At 35.6% G+C, this 20,891-nt stretch overlaps 1 protein-coding gene across 5 annotated transcripts in view; it reads right to left on the bottom strand.

The window, feature by feature from the left end:
• Positions 1 to 20,891, bottom strand: part of LOC145240709 (putative tubulin polyglutamylase TTLL9) — a 209,885-nt gene that overhangs the window by 19,925 nt on the left and 169,069 nt on the right. For 4 of the 5 annotated variants that reach the window (XM_080104001.1, XM_080103997.1, XM_080103992.1 and 1 more), the window contains one exon: positions 4,499 to 4,623. In XM_080104001.1, the coding sequence (XP_079960127.1) occupies positions 4,499 to 4,623 (125 nt within the window). Of the gene's footprint in view, positions 1 to 4,498; positions 4,624 to 20,891 lie in introns of those variants that run through there. The other variant, XR_013862527.1, reaches the window with a different exon arrangement.

The raw sequence follows: 20,891 nt of genomic DNA, 5'->3' as shown, positions 1-20,891 counted from the left end.
GGTTGGATATTATTTTTAATTTGAACTTTTTTATATACATAGTTATTGACTTCTAATGCACATTAAACCCATGAATATATTTATCTTATGCCATTTCCATCAAGCTATTAATAGTACATTTGTTAATGAGCCACAAATTAAGAATTCCAATTTTCATCGACTTTGCCAGCTAGATCAAAAATTCTTCTACCAAATCTGACAAAAAGTAAAAGAGTATTTGAGAAAAGAAATAGAAAAACTTGTAAAATGATGTTCAATCACAAATTTAAAAATTAGCAGAAGAAAATGAAACACACCTCATGCAAATAAAACATCAAGATTGCATGGTAATCAGTAAATAATTCCTATTACTGTGACCTCACTCGGTACTATACTAAATGAAACAAAACGGAATTTGGGGTTTTTGCCAAATTAGTTCCCACCTGATTTATTGAAGTTGAGGAAATAATAGCACTGAATAATTTGAAAGACTTTGGTCAGCAATATGATTATAACAATTTGAAAGGTTCTACTTATAGACAGGAGTGATAAGAACTAACCACTCAAATGGAGCCACGCTCTGCTATTAACCAATCAGAAAATGGAATCACTCTATAAATATACTGAGTCTCTTACGAATTTCTGCACCTAATTTTTTCGTCTCCACATGGGAAGGAACTTCATCTTCAACTGCAAGCTTTACAATTCAATACTTCTGGTTTGCTACTACCAGAAACTTTACTGTTCGTCTTAGTTTACAAACTTTTACAATTCAAAGTTTGTTTGGATTGATATTGGTATTTTGTTTGGAACAACATTTCTAAAACGAAAATGACTTACAACTCCAAATATGATATTGAAGCTCACTCATATAAAACAATATCTTTAAGACAAAAATTGATTACAAGTTTCCTTAAAATAAGGTCGCATGATGACATTGTCTATGCAAATGACATACCAATGTCTTATCTTAAAAAGAGTACTCCATGAGAAAACACAGACCAAATGAAACAGACTCGTCGGAAAATAACACCAACTTACCGTCACATCAGTAACCAAATCATGCACACTCATATTCAAATCCTCTAGCTATGAGGGATGCTCCAAAAGTAATGTCTCCTATTTTCATTCCATCCAAATGAATCCGAAGGGATTATAAGTTGTTATGATGAGTGAATTTATACATTCATCATCTGAAAGTTTCATCTCTTTGTTGCAGATATTGATGATGTGGAACTCTAAGAAAGCAACCCCTATCATGGCTGTGCATAATAAGCAGAGATGCGTCATTGAATTCCTAGCAAAAGTGCATTGAGAATGGTGGTGACTATGTAGAAAAATACATAATGGAATACGCTCGTTTTAATGGATCCATTTCCGTCTTCGTAGCTCTTCAACTTTTTAAGCTAGAAACTAGGAGGTTTTACTTTTGGAATAACCCTTATATGACAAATCACACTCTGGATGCCCGTTCACAGTAATCATTCATCTCTGATAAAACTGTGTTAAGAATGGTGGTGACTAGGTAGGAAAATAAATTCTCGCTCGTTTTAATGGTACCACTCCCATCTTTGTAGTTCTAAAACTTTTTGAATTAAAAAATGGAGGCATTACTTTTGTAACGATACTCGTATGAGTCTGAAAAACATTATTAGACAAATTAAACCTTCTGTGTTATGGCCACTACAAGCTGACACAATAAATTTGCAAGTGGTTGAAAAAACAGTACTGCATATTTTATATAACTTTCTTGCATTGATAGTTAGTGCATCTAACGTATTAAGTCCAGAAAAAATAGTGGATATATTTGAATCTGTCTATTTCACAAAACATATTTTTTAGCTTCTGATAGATGGGCATTAATGTCAAAATATTTATCACTATACATCATTTGTCTGAACCTGCCCAATTGATTGGTTTGTTAACTGTTTGGACATTGTGCTTTTCTCTCAGTTTTAAATCACGATAGCTGAATGGATCGTGAAGGAAAAAAACATTGATATTATCTATAATATAAATCTCACTTGTCTGTTTAAATGTATGTATGTATGTATGTATGTATGTATGTATGCCTAAAACTTTTGACAGAGGCGATGGCTTTTCACGAGATTGATATTGTTTTGAAGCTCAACCCTTCGGACGACATATATCGGAAAATTGGCTAAAAATATTAATTCTTTCACCCTCAACTGGGCACTTTTTTACAGGGAGGGGGGTCGCTTTTTTGCCGATATTTTCAAAATTCATCCCCTCTTTTCGATTGACTAGCCTTAATTTAAACCTTCACCACTTCTGGTTTGGCGATGGACACAACGGCAAAGACATCACATTTTTTTTTCACATTCTTTTCTTCCTTCATGGTACAGGTTCGAGTCTGCCTGCCTACCTGCCTACTACCATTTTTATTTATTTTTTTTTTGTTCAGCACACACCTCCCAAAACCCGGGCAATGCCGGGCACCCAGGCTAGTCAGAAATAAATCAGCCTCCATACTGATGATGATGATGTGACATAACTTAAATAAAACAATATATTCATTGTTTTACTATTTAAAGTAAACTGCCTGAAATGATTTTGAATTTTTATAAATACCATTTACTGATAAAAAAAAAAGAAATATGGAATAAATTTCTTTTTAATAAAGGCTAACAATTATTTTATATTTGGGTGAAGGAACCAACTTGGAAATTACACAAGAATCTAAGGTTAAAGTGTCTCTATGCATAACAAAAAAATAAGTTGTGAAACTGCATACTTTCACTTAATAGTGTAAGGATAGGCTAAGGTGTTACTAGGGCTTTACTTTTGCATATGATACAAAGTTCTACCATGAAAACGTTGATAATTCAAAAACTGAAGACTGAAAGTGACTCTTGTTACAAAATAGCATCAGATTCAAGCATCAAATTTTGAAAAATTGGAAATTGAAATTCCACCAAAATTCTAGCCTTGATGCAATTTTTCAAGATTAAGACTGAAATAATTCATTAGCTACAATTTGAGCCAAGTAGAAAATCTCTATGATAAAGAGAACTGTATGGCTTTCAATTTTTCTTTGACCTTGACCTTAAACCTTTGAATCATTACTAAATTAGATCATGACCAATATTTTGACAGAGTTTATTGAAAATTGGTCAAATGATGTGGATGTTAGGCAATACATAAATAAACAAAAAACATATTTGCATAAACTTGAGCCAAAACATGATTTTCTCTGCAGAGGTAAAAAAAACAATAATTTTATGTGTAGAATCATATTGGTAGAATATAAATGCCTTTACATGAGAAATATCAAAATTTAACAAAAAATCTACTTTTAAATTGTACATTTCAAGATTGTTTCAAGATGAAACAGAGTATAGATGTTAAGTTCAATATATATTAAACAATGAATTTAATTGGGAATAAAATCTATGAAACCATATATGTGTGTATATTCATTGGTTTGGGTGTTACAAGGGGTCATTTTGAATGATTGTTGCTATCTTCAAATATGGCTGCCATTCTTACAAATGCGCAACATTTATTCTTGTGAAAAAGAGTATGATGTTTAGGAGTCTATTGGTATTCATTTACCACCATTTTTTCTTCTACCCCAAATTGAGGTCACCAAAATCCAAAATCTAGAGTGATTTTGCTCTTTGAGCCCATAGCCTACAAGCCAAGGCTAGATGACTAAAGACAATGCAGAATGCAGGTTTACATTAGAGTTTCCTTCTCTTAGATAAATGATCTGGCAATCTTTCTGGATCCATCTAATTTTATTGCACGATAAAATAGTTGATGTATATATAGATACATATGTATAGTCTTGTTGTTATATCAGGCCATTTATTCTTGTCTTGTCGAATTATGCTCTGGGTTATTTCATGATGATACTGATCAAAGAACCTTGAGTTAATTTGCCATTTGGAGTCATAACATTTCACAACTGGCAAATAAATTTTCCTTTTTTTTTTTTTTTTTTTAACATCGTGATCACTTATCAAGGCCCGGAAGTCACTCAGGGATAAGGGTTATTGCAAGTACATTACGTTAGTGTGGAGATTTGATGAAGTGTTTAATTAAGGGGGCGGTTCATTAGGAATTTGTTAACATTGGACTTGAATATATCCAAGTTGTAGTCTGGAGGGAAGCAGGCAGACGGAACAGAGTTCCACACGATGCATTCTCTGAGATAAATTCCAATTTGGAATTCTCAATTGGGACGTATCATCACATATGGCGTGAACTCGTTTCAGCATTGGTAGATGTCATTTCTAGGTTTTTGTCATTTCTAGGTTTTTGTCAAATTAGATTAGGAACTGCCCGTTACTATACCAGGTATTTTTATGCTCTCACTTGACATGAAAAAATGTATTTTAATGCAACTGAAAAAAATGGCTGGTTAAAAAATATAATTATGAATTGTATGATAAAAGCCAGACATCACTAGAAAACAGAATATATTGTTGTAAGAGCCATCTGACGATACACCTGCTTTTGAGTGAAGAACATTTTTAGAATTAGTTGAATTTACCTAAAAACGAATTCATGAGTGCAGGAGAATTTCCATTTGTCAGCATATTTCCTTCATTCGCCAATACTGGACCATCATCCCATAATAGATCAAAACCACCAATCCTTTTCTCTTTACCAGTCAATCTGTTTTAAAATATGTGTAAAATGACATAAAATTAAGAATAATCTGTTATCTGCCAAGTAGTAAATTGCTACGATTTATAGCATAGATGTAGGTATCGATACAAACATTTATATGGTCATTGCAATTGAGATATGAAGTGATCCTTTAAAGAGCAATTAACTACTAGGATAAAGGGAGCATTCAGTTAAGTTTTCATAAAAGACAACATTCTAATATGTCTCCTTTCTTTAAAGTATAAATTAGAGCATGATAGATATGTTCTCTCTGGTGTTTATATAGGCAATCCAGAGCAATGTTGCTCAGAGTGTGCCATGCAGTTTTGTCTGAATATGGCTTAGGAGATGGAAGCAGGCTTATGCAGCATACACTAGTGTCAAACTGTAGGTCTGGAATTATTAATGATCTGAAGACAAGATGGGGAAATGGTACAAGCACTGATATGTGTTATGCGCAAGTGAGATTAAGTGTTGATACCAAACTAAATTCCTCAGACATTTGTTTTCAGACAACCAAATATTATTCTATATGATATAAAGAAAGAAAAAAAAGAGAGAGAGAAAAAAAACACATTATTTAATTTGCTGCCTTCTTTCGTTTTAATCCATTGGGACATTGCATTTTATGTTTCATTTTGTATTTATTAAATTTATTGCATAATAAAATAGTTGATAGATACATATGTATAGTCTTGTCATATCAGGTCATTTCTTCTTGTCTTGTCGAATTGTGCTCTGGGTTATTTCATGATGGTACTGATCAAAGAACCTTGAGTTAATTTGCCATTTGGAGTTATAGCATTCCACAACCAGCAAATACATTTTCCTTTTCTTATAACACGATGCTTTCTCTGGGATGAATTCCAATTTGGAATTCTCGCTTGGGACATATCGTCACCTATAGTATGAACTCACTGGGATGTGTTATTTCTAGGTTTTTGTCAAATTAAATTAAGAGCTGCCCGTTTCTTTAATGAACCATTAGAAGTTTATAGTAGATATGATCTTAGCTTTGTGGTAGTCCATGTGTCTATGTCAGCTCCCAAAACCTCTGGAGAACAGAGAATCACTCATAAAATACCTTTATGAAACATTATCCAATATTTAAAAATCATCATTAACAGGATTGAAAGTGTTCCTAGCAAATGCCATTCATTCTCAGCTGAGAAACATGCAAATTCTCAGCAAATCATAAGATCACCAGAATAGGAAAAAGCAGATACATATTTCTACAGTTAAAGAATTTCTGTTTTCGGAATCGAAGAATTGCTGTTTTCGGAGTCGAAGAATTACTTTTTTCGGAGTCAAAGAATTGCTGTTTTTGGAGTCAAAGAATTACTGTTTTCGCAGTCAAAATCTATCCAGCTAACACTTAATGTTGAGTTATTTTTGATCTTGAAGTAGTATTTTATTTTTTTTTTATGTTTTAGCTCCATACATTTGGTTGGCTTCATGCCTTGTCTGAAACGACTTCCATTAAAAAAAAATGCTTATATTTACAGGAAAAGCCACAAATTTGAGGATGGTAGATAATTGTATTTATTATGATAACAGCCAAGCATTGATCAGCCTATATTTCTTCACTGGAATATTATAGTGTAACGACCTTCCATGGGAAAGAAGAAAAAACTTAATTTTCTTTTGAAAAAGGAGTTTGGGATTATTATTTAAACTACTATTTTATATATATACTAGCTGTACCCGGCCATGCGTTGCCGTGGTTCAGTTTGTTAAAATGGAACACATTCCTCATAAAAAATTGCATTTTATATTGTTTATTTATTTTATTATTTTTGCAATTTTTTTTTTATCAATAAAAGTTGGGGGGTTTTCCCAAGAAAAGGTGAATTTTTACCATAAATTGTTAGGTGAAAGTTTTTTTGTTTTGTTTTTTCAGGAAAACTTGCACTTTCTTTTAAAAGAAAGTTGGCAGTAAACATTTCTTTTTGAAAACAGAATTTTTATTATACAAAGAAAAGATGAATGTTTTATATGAACACTGTAAATAGTTAGGTGAAAGTAGAGAAAATTAGATTTTTTTTTGAGAGAATGTACAAATTTTTTTTGTCAATAGAAAATAAACAGAAAAAATACTCCCATCATTAATTAATTCTGCAAAAAAATAAATAAAATGTTGGTTTAGTGTTTCAACATTTGAACAACGTTCAGCTGAATCTGGTGATTGCCGGTCGAACCCTAAACTGATTGGAATCCGGTGCGGGGAGGGGGGGGGGGGGGTTAAATTCTGCATGAGTACCATTCTTTTTAATTTTGTCTTTTGTTCAATTTTTTGTGTGGGCTTTTAGCGATTGCAAACTAACAAATTTAACCAAAATGCAAAAAATTCAACAATTAAATAATTTTAATAAGTGCCCAGCTCCTAATACAAATCCTAGTAAATCAATCTCCCTTATTGGAAACACTGAAAGGAAGGACGAAACCAAATTATTGCCAGTATGTTTGGGAGAGGTTCTATAGGTGTATCAGAAAGTGGCCATTAAAAATGATGATCAGAACCTTAATAATTCAACTTACTATTTTTTGAAGCTTATAACTACTTGAAAATATAATTCAAACCCTAATTTTTTTCAATTAAAGAAGCAAAGACCAAATTAAAAAAAAAATAACAGGTTTAATAGCAAATTATGCAATATTTGTTTCTTTAAAGCGTTTTTTTTTTAAATATACAGAAAATCAACATCTTTTGACTGTTTATTATTTCTTTTTATCTTCAATTTGTGATATATAAAACTTTGGCACATAAATTAATTATTAAAATTTTAATAAACATTTCAAAATGGGGGTGTGAATGTGAAAACAAAAAACGTTTGTGTAAAATATTATATTTGATTTATTGGAAAGAGCATAAAATTTCACATTGACCCTGAAAATATCGTAAAAATTGAACCAATAGAAACATTTTGATAGATTTTTAAAGTTGAAAAATTGAAAAATATTTAACTCTTAAAATTCTATTGATTTTATTACGTAAAAAAATGGCTGCATAAAGGCACGCTGGCATTTTGTAAACACTGTTTTTTTTTAAATAAAAAAATAATATTTCTATTATTTTTTAAACAACTTTAAGAGTTTATTTTGAAAGTATATTCCATATAGAAAATAAACAACTCACTTTAAAAAGAGAAATTACGAGTTGTTTTTTATATTTTATTCGCAGTTTTCTGTTAGGAGTGTCAAAAATTCCTCCAAATTTTTGGCACATCTTGAGGTTCTATTCTTTTTATTTTCTTTCTTTTTTTCAATATTTTAAGCAGATTTGTCACTCAGCTAGCAGATTTGGCGCTTCTACACTTTATTGCCGAAATTGGAGACGCCATTTTTTTTTCACGCACTTGCTATCCAAATCTGACCGAACGATTGCTTCCGGAAAGGAAAAGAATAAATTTACATTTATTACTTCCGGAAACGATAAATTAAACAAAGTTACCAAAATTAACATTTATTGCTCCCTTAAACTAAAATTATCATTTATTACTTCCAGAAACTTGGTAAACCGATATTACTGGAGAAAATGAATCTTGACAATTCAAAAAATATTTAAAATTATTTATTTGTTCGAAAAAAAACAAAAAAAAACACACACACACACACAAACGAAAAAATAAACAAGCAAAAAAACAAACTAATAAATGTTTTGGTCTTTGTTTTGTTTTTGTTTTGTGTAGTGTTTCTCACTGAGAACGCAAACGCCGAGTTTGTTTTAAGACTTTATTCAGCCGAGAGACCACCGCAACTATCTACATGCTGTCTCTTTCTGCACCGCCCGTTTGCTGGTGTTCCCCTGTTATCGTCCCCTGTGTACCTACGTATATTACATCTCCTCCAAAAAAAGAAAGGTCCATTTATCATGGAAAAAGGTCAGGGTAGACTGCCCTTATGACCCTTTTGTGGTCGAGGATTATTCTGCCTCAGTATGTGACCATTGAAATCCCCCCCCCCTTTTTTTTTTTTAAAGTTAAGAAAAAATAAAAGGTAATTGTTCAATCTTTAGTCAATCCGGACTAAAACGTTCTGGTGGTCTTATTGTACGGCCCGATCGTCGTGGCAGGGCTAGTGGGGTATGCTCACTCACTTCTCTATCTGGCTGCTCATAATCAGGCGAATTCTCATGTGTCAATGGAGTCTGTGGATGTGTGTTATTTTCTGTTGCCATATCTGGAGGCATGTTTAGTTTGTGAAAATGCATTCTGCATTGTTTCACTTGGGGATTGAGGTGCTGGCTCGGTGATACAACGGCGAGACCTGATGTGATCCTGATGACGACGAACCAACCGGCCATCCTGCAATCTGATTAGAAAGGATAAAGGAGATACTCTTTCCAGAATGTGACAAGCCAACCACATGGATCCGGAACCAAAGTTCTGTGCAAATACTGCTTGGTCTTCATCAAATGAACGCATCTGGGCAGATTTTTCATGGTGAAACTTTTGACATTCTTGGTTGTTATATACAACACTTGAGGTGGCGGGCTTCATACGATCCAGATTGGTGCGCAATCTTTGCTTCATCAACAACTCTGCCGGGGTAGATCCCATTGTTGTGTGAGGTGTTGTCCGGTATGTCAGCAGAAAACGGGATATCTTTGTTTCCAGAGTTCCTCCCGACATTTTTTTAATACCATTTTTAACCAGCCCAACTGAGCGTTCGACTAGACCATTTGATGCCTGATGATGTGGACTGACAAATTTGTATCTGATACCATTCCGTTTCATGAACTCTGCAAATTCTGAACTGGTGAAGCATGGGCCATTATCACTGACAACAATGTGCAGGAGACCATGAGTAGCAAAACAGCGCCTCAACCTTTCAATTGTAGTGGCTGAAGTAGCTGCACTTGTGGTATAGACATCAACCCATTTTGAGTGTGCATCCGTAATGACAAGCAGGTATTAGCCATTGTAATCAGCATAATCAACGTGAACCCGTTGCCAAGGTTCAGCTGGCCATTCCCAGGGGTGTAGTGGTGCCTTAGCAGGTAGGCTTCTGGGCACTGACAAGGGTAACAGTTGTTCACCTTTTTTTCGATGTCAGCATCTATCCCAGGCCACCATACATAGGTCCGGGCGAGGGCCTTCATCTTGACTATGCCAGGGTGGCATTGGTGAAGCTCGTCCAACACTCTCTGCCTGAGATGGTGGGGAATTACCACTCGTGAACCCCACAGCAGGCACCCCCTTTCAACACTTAGTTCGTTTTTACGAGCGTGAAATGGTAAATACGGAGCATCATGTGGGAGATTGACGAACGTATTATTCATGGTGGCAGGGTGTCCAATGTTGGCTTTGTTGGGCTAAAGAGGCTGATAAGTGGCTTATGATCCGTAATGATACGGAATGCACGTCCAAATAAGTAGTGATGAAACTTTTTAACCCCAAAGATAATACTCAGTCCCTCCTTGTCCAACTGACTATAATTTTTCTCAGCCGGTGACATTGTTCTCGAAGCAAAAGCAACAGGTTTCTCTGAACCGTCGGCAAAGATGTGCGACAAAACAGCTCCGACACCATATTGACTGGCGTCACAGGTCAGTACCAGTTCCTTCTTCGGGTCATAGTGAACCAGGACATTTGTGGTCTGCAATGCATCTTTGGCTTGCTGAAAAGCTGTTAATTGGGGGGTGCCCCACGTCCAAGAGACACCTTTCCACAGTAGATAATATAGGGGGCCCAACTTATCTGCGACGTTGGGGACGTACCTAGCGTAGAACTGGAATAAGCCCAAGAAAGCCTTAAGTTCGGTCACATTGTGTGGGGCTGGTGCATCCCGGATGGCACGGATCTTTTCTGCTGTAGGATGAAGGCCTTCGGAGTCAATCCAATGACCTAAGTAGGTTACGGAGGGTGCTATGAACTTGCACTTGTCCAGACGAACGCGGAGACCAGATTCTGAGAGTTTCCCTAACACTCGGTCAAGGGTGCTCAAGTGTTCTGCGTCTGATGATCCTGTAATTAGTATGTCGTCCTGATAGCATACGACATGCGGTTCATTTGCCAACAAATGGTCCATACAGCGTTGATAGATACCAGGAGCTGATTTTACTCCAAAACTGAGGTGGTTGAACCTGTAGAGACCCCGTGGTGTATTGATTGTAAGGTACTGCTTTGAGTTTTCCTCTAACAAAACCTGCAGGAACGCTGATCTCAAGTCAAGCTTGGTGAATTTCTTTCCCTGCACCAATTTTGCATACAAATCATCAATCCTGGGGATAGGATACTGGTCGAGATTTGAACATTTGTTTATAATCTCCACACAACCGTATTGTTTGGTCAGTTTTAACAACTGCTACTATAGGGGCAGCCCATTCTGAGTATTGTACTGGTTCGATAATACCCAGAGACTCTAGTTGATCCAGCTCCTTGTCAACCTTTTCACGCAATGCAAAGGGCACGTGTCGAGCCTTGCAGAATATGGGCTTTGTTTTCGGGTCAACACTAAGTTTTGCTGTGAAACCCTTCAGTGCGCCCAATTCATCCTTGAAAACATTGGGGTATTTTGCAATAATGTCTTCAATTGCAGGTGTAGCATTTACTGCTTTCAGCTGATGGATGCGTTTCCAGCTGAGTTGCCCTACTCGTAACCAGTTTCTACCAAGAAGTGCAGGGCCAGAACCAAGAATAATCACTAATGGCAGACAAAACTGTCGGCCATCATAGTCTACCGACACTTGACACGTACCACACGGCGTGATACTTTCTCCCGTGTAGGTTGCTAGTTTCTGTGACATAGGCTTAAGTACCGGCTTATCAGGTTCACACCATAGTTTTTCAAATGCATTGCAGCTGATCAATGAAACAGCAGCTCCGGTGTCGATCTCCATCTCGACATTGCGGCCATTTATGCCCACCAACACCATCAGAGGCTCAGTTTTGCTATTTGCTGGCAAGTTAAACAGCCTATACACCAAAGCGCAGTCGCTGCCTGTATCTTCGTCTACTGGTTCTTCACTGGTGACTTTGTAATTTTTTTTAAATGAGCAATAAAATCCGAAATGGACTGACCTGGTTGTTGGCGGCGCATGTAAAAGTTGAATCGCTCAACAATTACGAGAATCAGCGAGAATTCGTCGATTTTACCATCATGTTTTTAAAATGCGTGTGTGTCGCTATTTAATTTCTATTAAACGCGATGTTTTTTGGAGAAAAAGTTTAAATAACTTTCCCCTTTATGAGAAATGATCTCATCCTCGTCGCCATGTAGTGTTTCTTACTGAGAATGCAAACCCCGAGTTTGTTTTAAGACTTTATTCAGCTGAGAGCCACCGCAACTATCTACATGCTGTCTCTTTCTGCACCGCCCGTTTGCCGGTGTTCCCCCTGTTATCGTCCCCTGTGTACCTACGTACATTACATTTTGGTTTGGTTTTCAAATGGCGCTTGCCCAGGTTAAACTATAATGAATATGTCATTTCAATTTTCTGTTTTTAATAATAATAAAAAAAAATTGTTCCATGAAAAACTTTCCCGTTCTCATTAATTAAATCGAAACATTTCCAATTAAACAATTACGGATATATGTTCTCTTTCACTTTCTTTATTTACTTTTAAAGCAACATTGGACTTTTTATAAAATAGTTTTTTTTGGTTTTTTTTTTTTTTCAAACAAATAAATAATTTTAAACATTCTTTTGAATTGGCAAGATTCATTTTCTCCAGCAACCAAGTTTACCAAGTTTCTGGAAGTAATAAATGATAATTTTAGTTTAATTTAACGTTTCCGGAAGTAATAAATGTTAATTTTGGTAAATTCATTCTTTCTCTTTCCGGAAACAATCGTTCGGCCATATAATGATGTCTCTCCTAGATTTGGATAGCAAGTGCGTGAAAAAAAATGGCGTCTCCAATTTCGGCAATAAAGTGTAGAAGCAGCAAAGCACCCCAGATTTTTATGGGTCGCTGTTTTTGCCATAAATTGTTAGGTGAAAGTTTTTTTGTTTGTTTTTTTTCAGGAAAACTTGCATTTTTTTTTTAAAAAGAAAGTTGGTAGTAAACGTTTCTTTTTGAAAACAGAATTTGGTACTCCTTGGGCGTTGAGTTCCATGGCGACCAGCATAAAAATCAAGCATCACTCCCTTTTGTCTGATTATGTTTGTTTCATTATATGATACGGGATGAACCTTATTAAAAAAGACACCAGAAGACAAGATACATTTAAGCGTGATAAGCCATGGAGCAAGTCCATGTATTTATTTTTACTAACCACAAGGGACGCAACTCTTGTATTGTTTTATATTAAAGAGTTGACCGAAGGGGACATAACTCATAATATGACACCTTTCTGACGCAAGCGCACGTAACATTTTTTTTATTTACTGACGTTGTCGTAGTAACTAAACGATTATTTCTCACATTATTTATTTTGAAAAAAGTTTTACTCTTTATGAATATTAAAAGAAAAAATACTAAATATTTATTAATAATGCCTCACTTTTACAGACATTTGTTTTTAAATTTCTTTTTAAATGACGACTTTTATCGAATTTTTTTTTAAATAGCATTTGCGGATGGGTATGCCGACATTTGTTTTTTTAATTTCTTTTTAAATTACTTTTTATCAACTTTTATTTTAATAGCATTTGAGGATGGGTAAAAAACGAAAAAAATAACTAAGCCATTTACTGACACTTTCTCGGTATCTTGACTTTGATAACATTTATTTGTTAAAAATATTTGTAAAAGTGAGAATTATTTGGACAACGCTCGGCTGAATTCGGTCACCATGATGGCCGGTCGAACCCTAAACTAATTGGAATCCGGTGTGTGTGTGTGGGGGGGGATAAATTCTGCATGAGTACCATTCTTTTTAATTTTATCTTTTGTTCAATTTTTATGTTGGCTTTTAGCGATTGCAAACTAACAAATTTAACCAAAAATTCAAAAAATTCAACAATTAAATAATTTTACTCAGCTTCTAATACAGATCCTCTTATTAGAACACTCAAGAGAAGGATGGAACCAAATTATTGCCAGTATGTTAGGGAGAGGTTCTATTTTTTTTTTTTTCTTACAATATTTTAAGCAGATTTGACACTCAGTTACCAGATTTTTATGGATTGCTCGTTAACTTACGATAAAACTTGCGAAGTACGCGCTGGATTGTTATAAAAATGGAATGGAAATTTAAATTTTGCTCCGTTTTAATCTTTTTGTTTTAATTGTGCTTCTCCTAAACAAATATAATCAAGAGAATAACATTCAACAATTGTACTTTATATATATAAAACACAAAATATTAAAAAAAAAATATATATTAACGAAAGAGAAATAATTCCATTTTAAAACGAAAAAAGTCAATTTGGTATATAAAAGTTCCGTTTAGTGATGTCATGTGATGACACGCGGTGTGAAATAATTGCCCCAAAATAAAAAAAATAGCCCATCCGTACAAAGAAAACCACCTATTTATTATAGAAAATTTTTTTTTTTTTTTTTTTTACACAGTGATCACCACTTATCAAGGCCCGGAAGCCACTCAGGGATAAGGGTTATTGCAAGTACATTACGTTAGTGTGGAGATTTGATGAAGTGTTTACTTAAGGGGGCAGTTCATTAGGAAGTTTTTAACGTTGGACTTGAAGACATCCAAGTTGTAGTCAGGTGGGAAGCAGGCAGAGGGAACAGAGTTCCACAGGCATGCAGTTCTAAGAAAGAAGCTTTGTTCATGGAATCCGCGTTTTAATTTAGGCACAGATATAGAGTGGGGGAAATTTTTCACAGTGGATTCAGCTAGACGGGTGTTTTTCGTGAAAGATTGGCGAGGGGGGACCAGAGATTGGAGTTCAGACGAGCACCTGCCATGGAAATAACAATAAAACAAGGATAGGCTCGCAACGTCTCTTCTGTGGGAGAGAGGTTGCAGGGTAGAGAAAAGGGCATCCCCCACTAAGCCACGAAGTCTATTTTGTACTCTGTCAAGGCAGGATAGTCTGTTTTTAGCAGCTCCTGCCCAGATATGGCAACAGTATTCCATCCTTGGACGTACTTGGCTTTTATATAGATAGAGAATTGCATCAGTAGTGAGATATCTTCTGGGGCGGTAGAAGGATCCCACCTTGGCAACAGACTTGATGTACGTGTTCCATTTCAGATCAGGAGTAAAGGTCAAACCCAGAAGCTTGTCAAAACACGGGGCTTCACCTAGACGAGAGCCATCCATCACAATTGATGCCAGATGGGGATCAGAGCGTTGATGATGTAAGGATAGGAGTTTGGTTTTGGATGCATTAAAGGTAACCAGCCACGTCTTCCCCCACTGAACCACGCGCTCGAGATCAGAGGAGAGAGAATCAGAGAGAACTTTGTCATTTACAGCCTTTGATGTGTTGCTGTAGATGGTCGTGTCATCAGCATAGATGTCAATGAATGATTTAAGTATGTGTTTAGGGAGGTCATTGATGTAGATCAGGAAGAGAGTTGGGCCCAGGATTGACCCCTGAGGGACTCCAGCATTTATATTGCAGGCCTCCGATTTTTGTCCATCTACCACTACTCTTATGAGCCTATCGGAGAGAAATTATTTAATGATTGAGAAAACATTTCCAGTTATACCGTAGCTGGAAATCTTGTGAAGTAGGCCCTTATGCCATACCTTGTCAAAGGCCTTTGATATGTCAAGAGCAATTGCCCTAGAAAGGAAGCCTTTGTCAAGAGATTCACTAATTCTGTGGGATATAACCGTCAGCACATCTGCTGTAGATCTTGCAAAACGGAAACCATATTGTGTGTAACTAAGAAGGTTGTTCCTGCTGAGGTGGTTGACTATTTCTGTATTTAATATGGATTCCAGCAACTTACTCATAACACACAGGAGACTTATTGGCCTGTACTGAGAGGGAGATGACTTATCACCTGAATTCTTAAATACAGGGCAAACTGATGAGGTCTTTCAGGGAGTCGGAAAGCACTTCTCCTTAAGGCAGCGCTTAAATAGTTTTGTAAGTATGGGTGCAAGTTCTGGTTGAAGCTTTTTTAACACTATAATTGGGAATCAAGGTTCTTGATTAGCTTGGCGACCTTATGCACGGATATTTGTATGTTACCTAGCTTATTCTGTGTTATAGGAGGAAATATGGGGAGTTGATGGGCTCCATCGCATAGGATAGAATTAGCTGCAAAGTTTTTTGCAAATAGTTTGGCCTTGTCTGACGCTGACGAGATGACCTCTGGTCCATTGATAATGGTTGGGATAGAATGCACACTTCTGTTCAGGATCCTATTTGTTATTTGCCAAAACTAGTGGAAACCAAGCCGCTGATCAGCTACCTTGGATTTAACAGACTGGGCATATAGCTCTCTAGCATTTTTTATTACTCTTTTACAGTGGTTGCTGGCAGTCCTGAAAGCAGCGTTAGTCTCAGTGCATCTATTACGTTGGTAGCTATGGAAAAAGTGATTTCTGTGTGCCACAACATTAAGTATAATGTTATAATTAAAAAGAGATATATAGAAATACGCATGAGTACAGTAAACATATTATACCAAAATGTGGAAGCCATCCGTCCAGTGGTTATTTAGACTATTAATTACGAACGAACCAAGAGTTACATTTATATATATATATATAATGATTTTCCACAGCCGAACCAATGTCGCAGCCCACAAGAGCCAAGAAAGTCAACAAACCGGAAGCCCAAGACCTGAGTTTCGCCCTCATTTGGGCTCATCAGTTAGACATATTCGCGCTCAGGATTTTAAACCCAAACCTCTCGCATGCTAGGCAAGCACTCTACCAACTGAGCAACCATGCCACACACACAAGAAAGTCTATTAACTTACACAGATCAAGCAACCCGCGGCACACACACACACACACACACATACTGTTCTCATCTCACAACGTTTCAACTTCATCTGACTTTCTTCAGATTCAAACTCTGGAATCTGCATAGAATTTTGTATGAAACTTTAGTTAATAGTTAATCCATGGCTTGTATTCTTATTATTGCTCACACTAAGGCTTGAACCTTCAACATCCACAAGACTGTCACTTAGAACTTGATTCTGATGCTGTTCTGGATTTTATTTTGAAAACTGATCGGACTCTTGATTCTGTAATTATCACTCCAAAGATGGTTGCTAGAATTCTTGCTGGTCTTGACCAATCGAAGGCTTCCTGTACTGATTTGATTCCTGCTGTGGTGTTCTCAAATGTGTGTCTGAACTTCTTTCTATCCTCTCAAAATTATTCAATCTGTTTGTCTCAGTCCTGTTTCCCATCTATGTTGTTTCTATCTTTAAAAAATGCTGTTGATCGATCTGATCCAACTAAATATCGTCCTGTTAGTCTTCGTTCTGTTATAAGCAAAGTTTTTGTCCAGTTTAATCTACATATGCATTACAAGAACATACGCAATGACAAATATTCGAATCTGCACATGTTCACACAATGAATATTTTGACTTATAACTTCTATTCACTCAACCTCTTTAGCTAAGCACATGTTGAACTACTGGAAAATAAATTTTATATACATTTTCTTGTATAAAATGTTTTGTTATAAAACTACATTTTTCTCAATTTCTCTTTTACAAAGCTCTGCTTATGTTTTAGGTAGCACTTGTTATCTGGTGACTCTTCTGTTATTTTGATGTTTTGTTGTATTTCATTTTCTCATGCATGCCTATATATATATATATATATATATATATATATATATATATATATATATATATATATATATATATATATATATAGTCATCCACATACAGTTTTCACTGCTCTTAACTTTTTGCGACACATACATTTATCATATCTTCCACATACTCCTACTTATCCTACTTATAGATAATAATTTCTCCCTTTCCAAAAACCGCCCTCGCTAATTGGCTGATTAGTATACATTTTATAATTCTGTTATTTCCTTCTCCACCCTTTAAACGAATAGTTCGAAACTATAATCACGTCACCATGTTTTTACATATCCATTCGTTACATTATAAACCTTATGCTCGACATTTGGTCTTACTCACTACCGTCTTTGTTATTTCTACGCATTTCTATTTATTTATGTCTATATTTACTTACTTAGACCATATTTTCTTTTCTTATGAACTCACCAATTACACCGACCAGCAAACAATAGAGAGAGATGAGTATAGAGGGGAAGAGAGAGAGAGAGAGAGAGAGAGAGAGAGAGAGAGAGAGAACTATTAATAAAAGAAATGAAATAAAAAGAACTTAAATACAGTTACAGCCTGTATAAAAGATGCTTGAATTTTACTGCATTTGGTATAAGATATTTGTTGATTTTTGTTATTGTTTACAATTTATCAACTGTTAACTATTCTACACTTTAACAAATGACTGTGTTGTCCCTAAGTCTGTTAAGCAGTTTTTTCTTTTTTTTTTCTATGGGAGATAAATACTATATGTTTTATTTTTTAAGGGGATTTCGTGTGGTTTTACAAGTCAGACCTAAAGTTAAACATATATTAAAGATTAGTAACCTGTTCCAAAAAGTAAGAATGTCCTTGAAATGAGGGATCATTTTATTAAATTTATATGAAAAAATGATCCCTCACTATGTATTCTAAAATATTTTATTCGAAATATTCATACATAATCGTCTAATAAACAAAATCTCATTTTTTTTAGAGGGGTTGGTAAGGGTCCTCTTTTGCTTTTAAATATAGTTATAATTTATTTTTGAAATTGATAAACTTAATGTTTTCCCTTTATATATATTCTCAAAGATTTTCATCTTGTGCTATTTTTCCCTATATACATTTCTGCCATTTTTACCTGCCCTCTCCGATTTCCCCTAATTAATGGTTAAAAAATCTGGTGCCCATATTTTGCAGATTTTTGTAAAAAAATTTATTTTGTAAATATTAATTCATCCTATATTTATGGAGAATTTATTCAGCAATATTCAATATTTAGGTACGCCATTATTGTGATGTTTAATTTTTAATATATTTCAATTTAATTTTTATTATAATCACTGTTTTATTACATGTCTGGGTTGATGGAGAGCAATTAAAAATACAGATAGCTAATGCTATTTTGTAAATTTAGTTTAAAGCACACAAAGGCCTGGTTACCTGATTCTAGTTTAGATTCCCTAGACATGGGGAGGGTGTTACAAAGACTCCAAGTCCATTCCTGTAAAAATCCTTACAACAAAGTGGACGATAGCCAGACATGTTAAAGATGTTAGAGAGAATGGAGGAGTGCAAGTTAGTTTCACTTAGTGCTAAGATATCCGGGGAGTTTGCTAGGAGAAATGATTTTACATCACCTAAGTTCTAAGTCCTCGGATATGTGTAAATGCAAGCCTAAAGGGAAGAGGCGTGAGTGTGTGTCTGGTTTAAACATGTTTTTGGATTGAGCTGTCATTTCATTCTATTTCGTAGTTTCAGATCTAGATTGAGGAGCTAGGCAAAACGGATGTGCATGGCCATTATTATGCAACACGAGTAGATCATCAGCCGACTCCTCATCCACAGGAATGTAGCCTCAAGAATGTCCACCAGAGATGAGTGCAGGGTGCCTTTCCATGCGCGACATGGCACTACAATTATCCCAATATTACACAACTGATGATAGAACAGCCACTCTAAGCACTATCAGAGAGTTAGGGCTCCTGTACTGTCAGTTGGAAACAGCAACCAGCAACTGTCAAACCGGTACCCTCAAACCTGTCCGACAGGAGTGGCCCACTCCAATCATGTTAGCATATATGGTAAATAAGTACTCCCAAGATGTCCAGGTATAGGGGGAGGGAATAAGGAAAATGTGGGGGACGGCATTCATTGCTCTAGTCAGGAAACAAGGCTAAGCACTTGGCGTTTTTAATGAGTCCTTGTGGCCGCACCTCTGCTTCTGGCTAATAGGTAAAGAAGGAGTATGGAGTATAGAAAGGCAGAGCCTATCTACTCCTTAAGCAGTTTAGGTTTGCAACCGGTGATTTGATCAAGTCACCAGCTCTAGGGAGGTTGTTGTCCAGCAATGAGGAGGCATCCCTCTCCTGTTTGGTGCCAAGATGTATGAGGTCAGTGGCACAGGTTTACAAATCGGAGTTTTCTTTATCCTAGATGGGTGACCTAACCAGATCTACTGGTCCATCAGCACTGAGAGGGTTTTTCCTGCACCTGGATGCATGGATAATGAGAATTGATAGAGTTAGTATCAAAGAATTAGTATCTGCTTTGAAGTTACACTCCTCAGAATAGGATTAAGATTGGTTACATTTTTAAAGGAGGTATGTATGAGTGTGGGGTGTAGATTAAAGGTGAATATCTACTAGGGCTAAGAAAAGATCAAATGTGGTTTGTGGATTAGTGACTAATTGGAAAATTATAGCATAAGGGTTAGGGTACATTTCGAAATGTGCTTTAGGTGTTAGTTTTCAAGTAAAGATAATCACCAGTACTTTATCCCATCTAATGAAAGAAATATATAGTTGCTAGTTAATACAGATCACTTATAATCTGGGTACAGACTGTGGCTACTAGTTATCTATTTTATAGATATTCTATAGAGTATAAACATAGGTTAAGCTAATGCATGTCTTAGCAATAGGAATCTATAGATGTTTAGTATTTATCGATTTTGAAAAGGTCAGCCTACTAAAGTTTAGGACCGGAAGCTAAATCCTCCTCACAAGGTACATGCAAAAGAAGTGATTTTATATCAGCTTGGGGAGAAGAGCAATTAGTTTTTTGTCCAGTTGAAACAGGAGAGATGATATACTTACAAGAATACAGCATTAATATACAATATAGATATACAGGGATTTGGGGAGGATTTAAGAGTATAAGGATTTTTAACGTTTATCATGCAAAAACAAACAAGAAGGCGTCTTGGAGGCAAAGCATTGTCCCTTTAAAGCAGACATTTAGTAATAACATTTGTGCCAGTTATTTTAGTGACATATATCAGTAAGAATATACATGTGGCCAGTTTAGGCCTTATATTTAAACATTACACTTAGTCATAGAATGAGAAATTATGATTTTCAAAAAGAGGGAAGCAGTATACATAAATAAGAGCAGGAAAATAGGTTTGGCGAATAAGCAATAACTTAATTGCTTCCTTGGTTTGCACAATTTAGCAGTTTTTGTATGGTTTTGCTTTTATTTTTTGGAGATATCTCATATTTTGTCCTGTATTGTAATGCTTCCACTTCATCAAGATATTTTGGTCTGTCGAATTACTGCAAATCCTTTCTGGACAGCTGTTTTCGTTTTGGTTGTGACGTTATACAAGATCAATGAAAGTTCTGTTTTTGAGTGGGATCACTGTGGATTACAT

The sequence above is a fragment of the Euprymna scolopes genome, chromosome 1 (assembly GCF_053919585.1).
Source record: "Euprymna scolopes isolate OS-2025 chromosome 1, ASM5391958v1, whole genome shotgun sequence".
Lineage (NCBI taxonomy): Eukaryota > Metazoa > Mollusca > Cephalopoda > Sepiida > Sepiolidae > Euprymna > Euprymna scolopes.
Note: the sequence above shows the minus strand (reverse complement) of the source record. Positions and strands in the feature narration are given on the sequence as shown.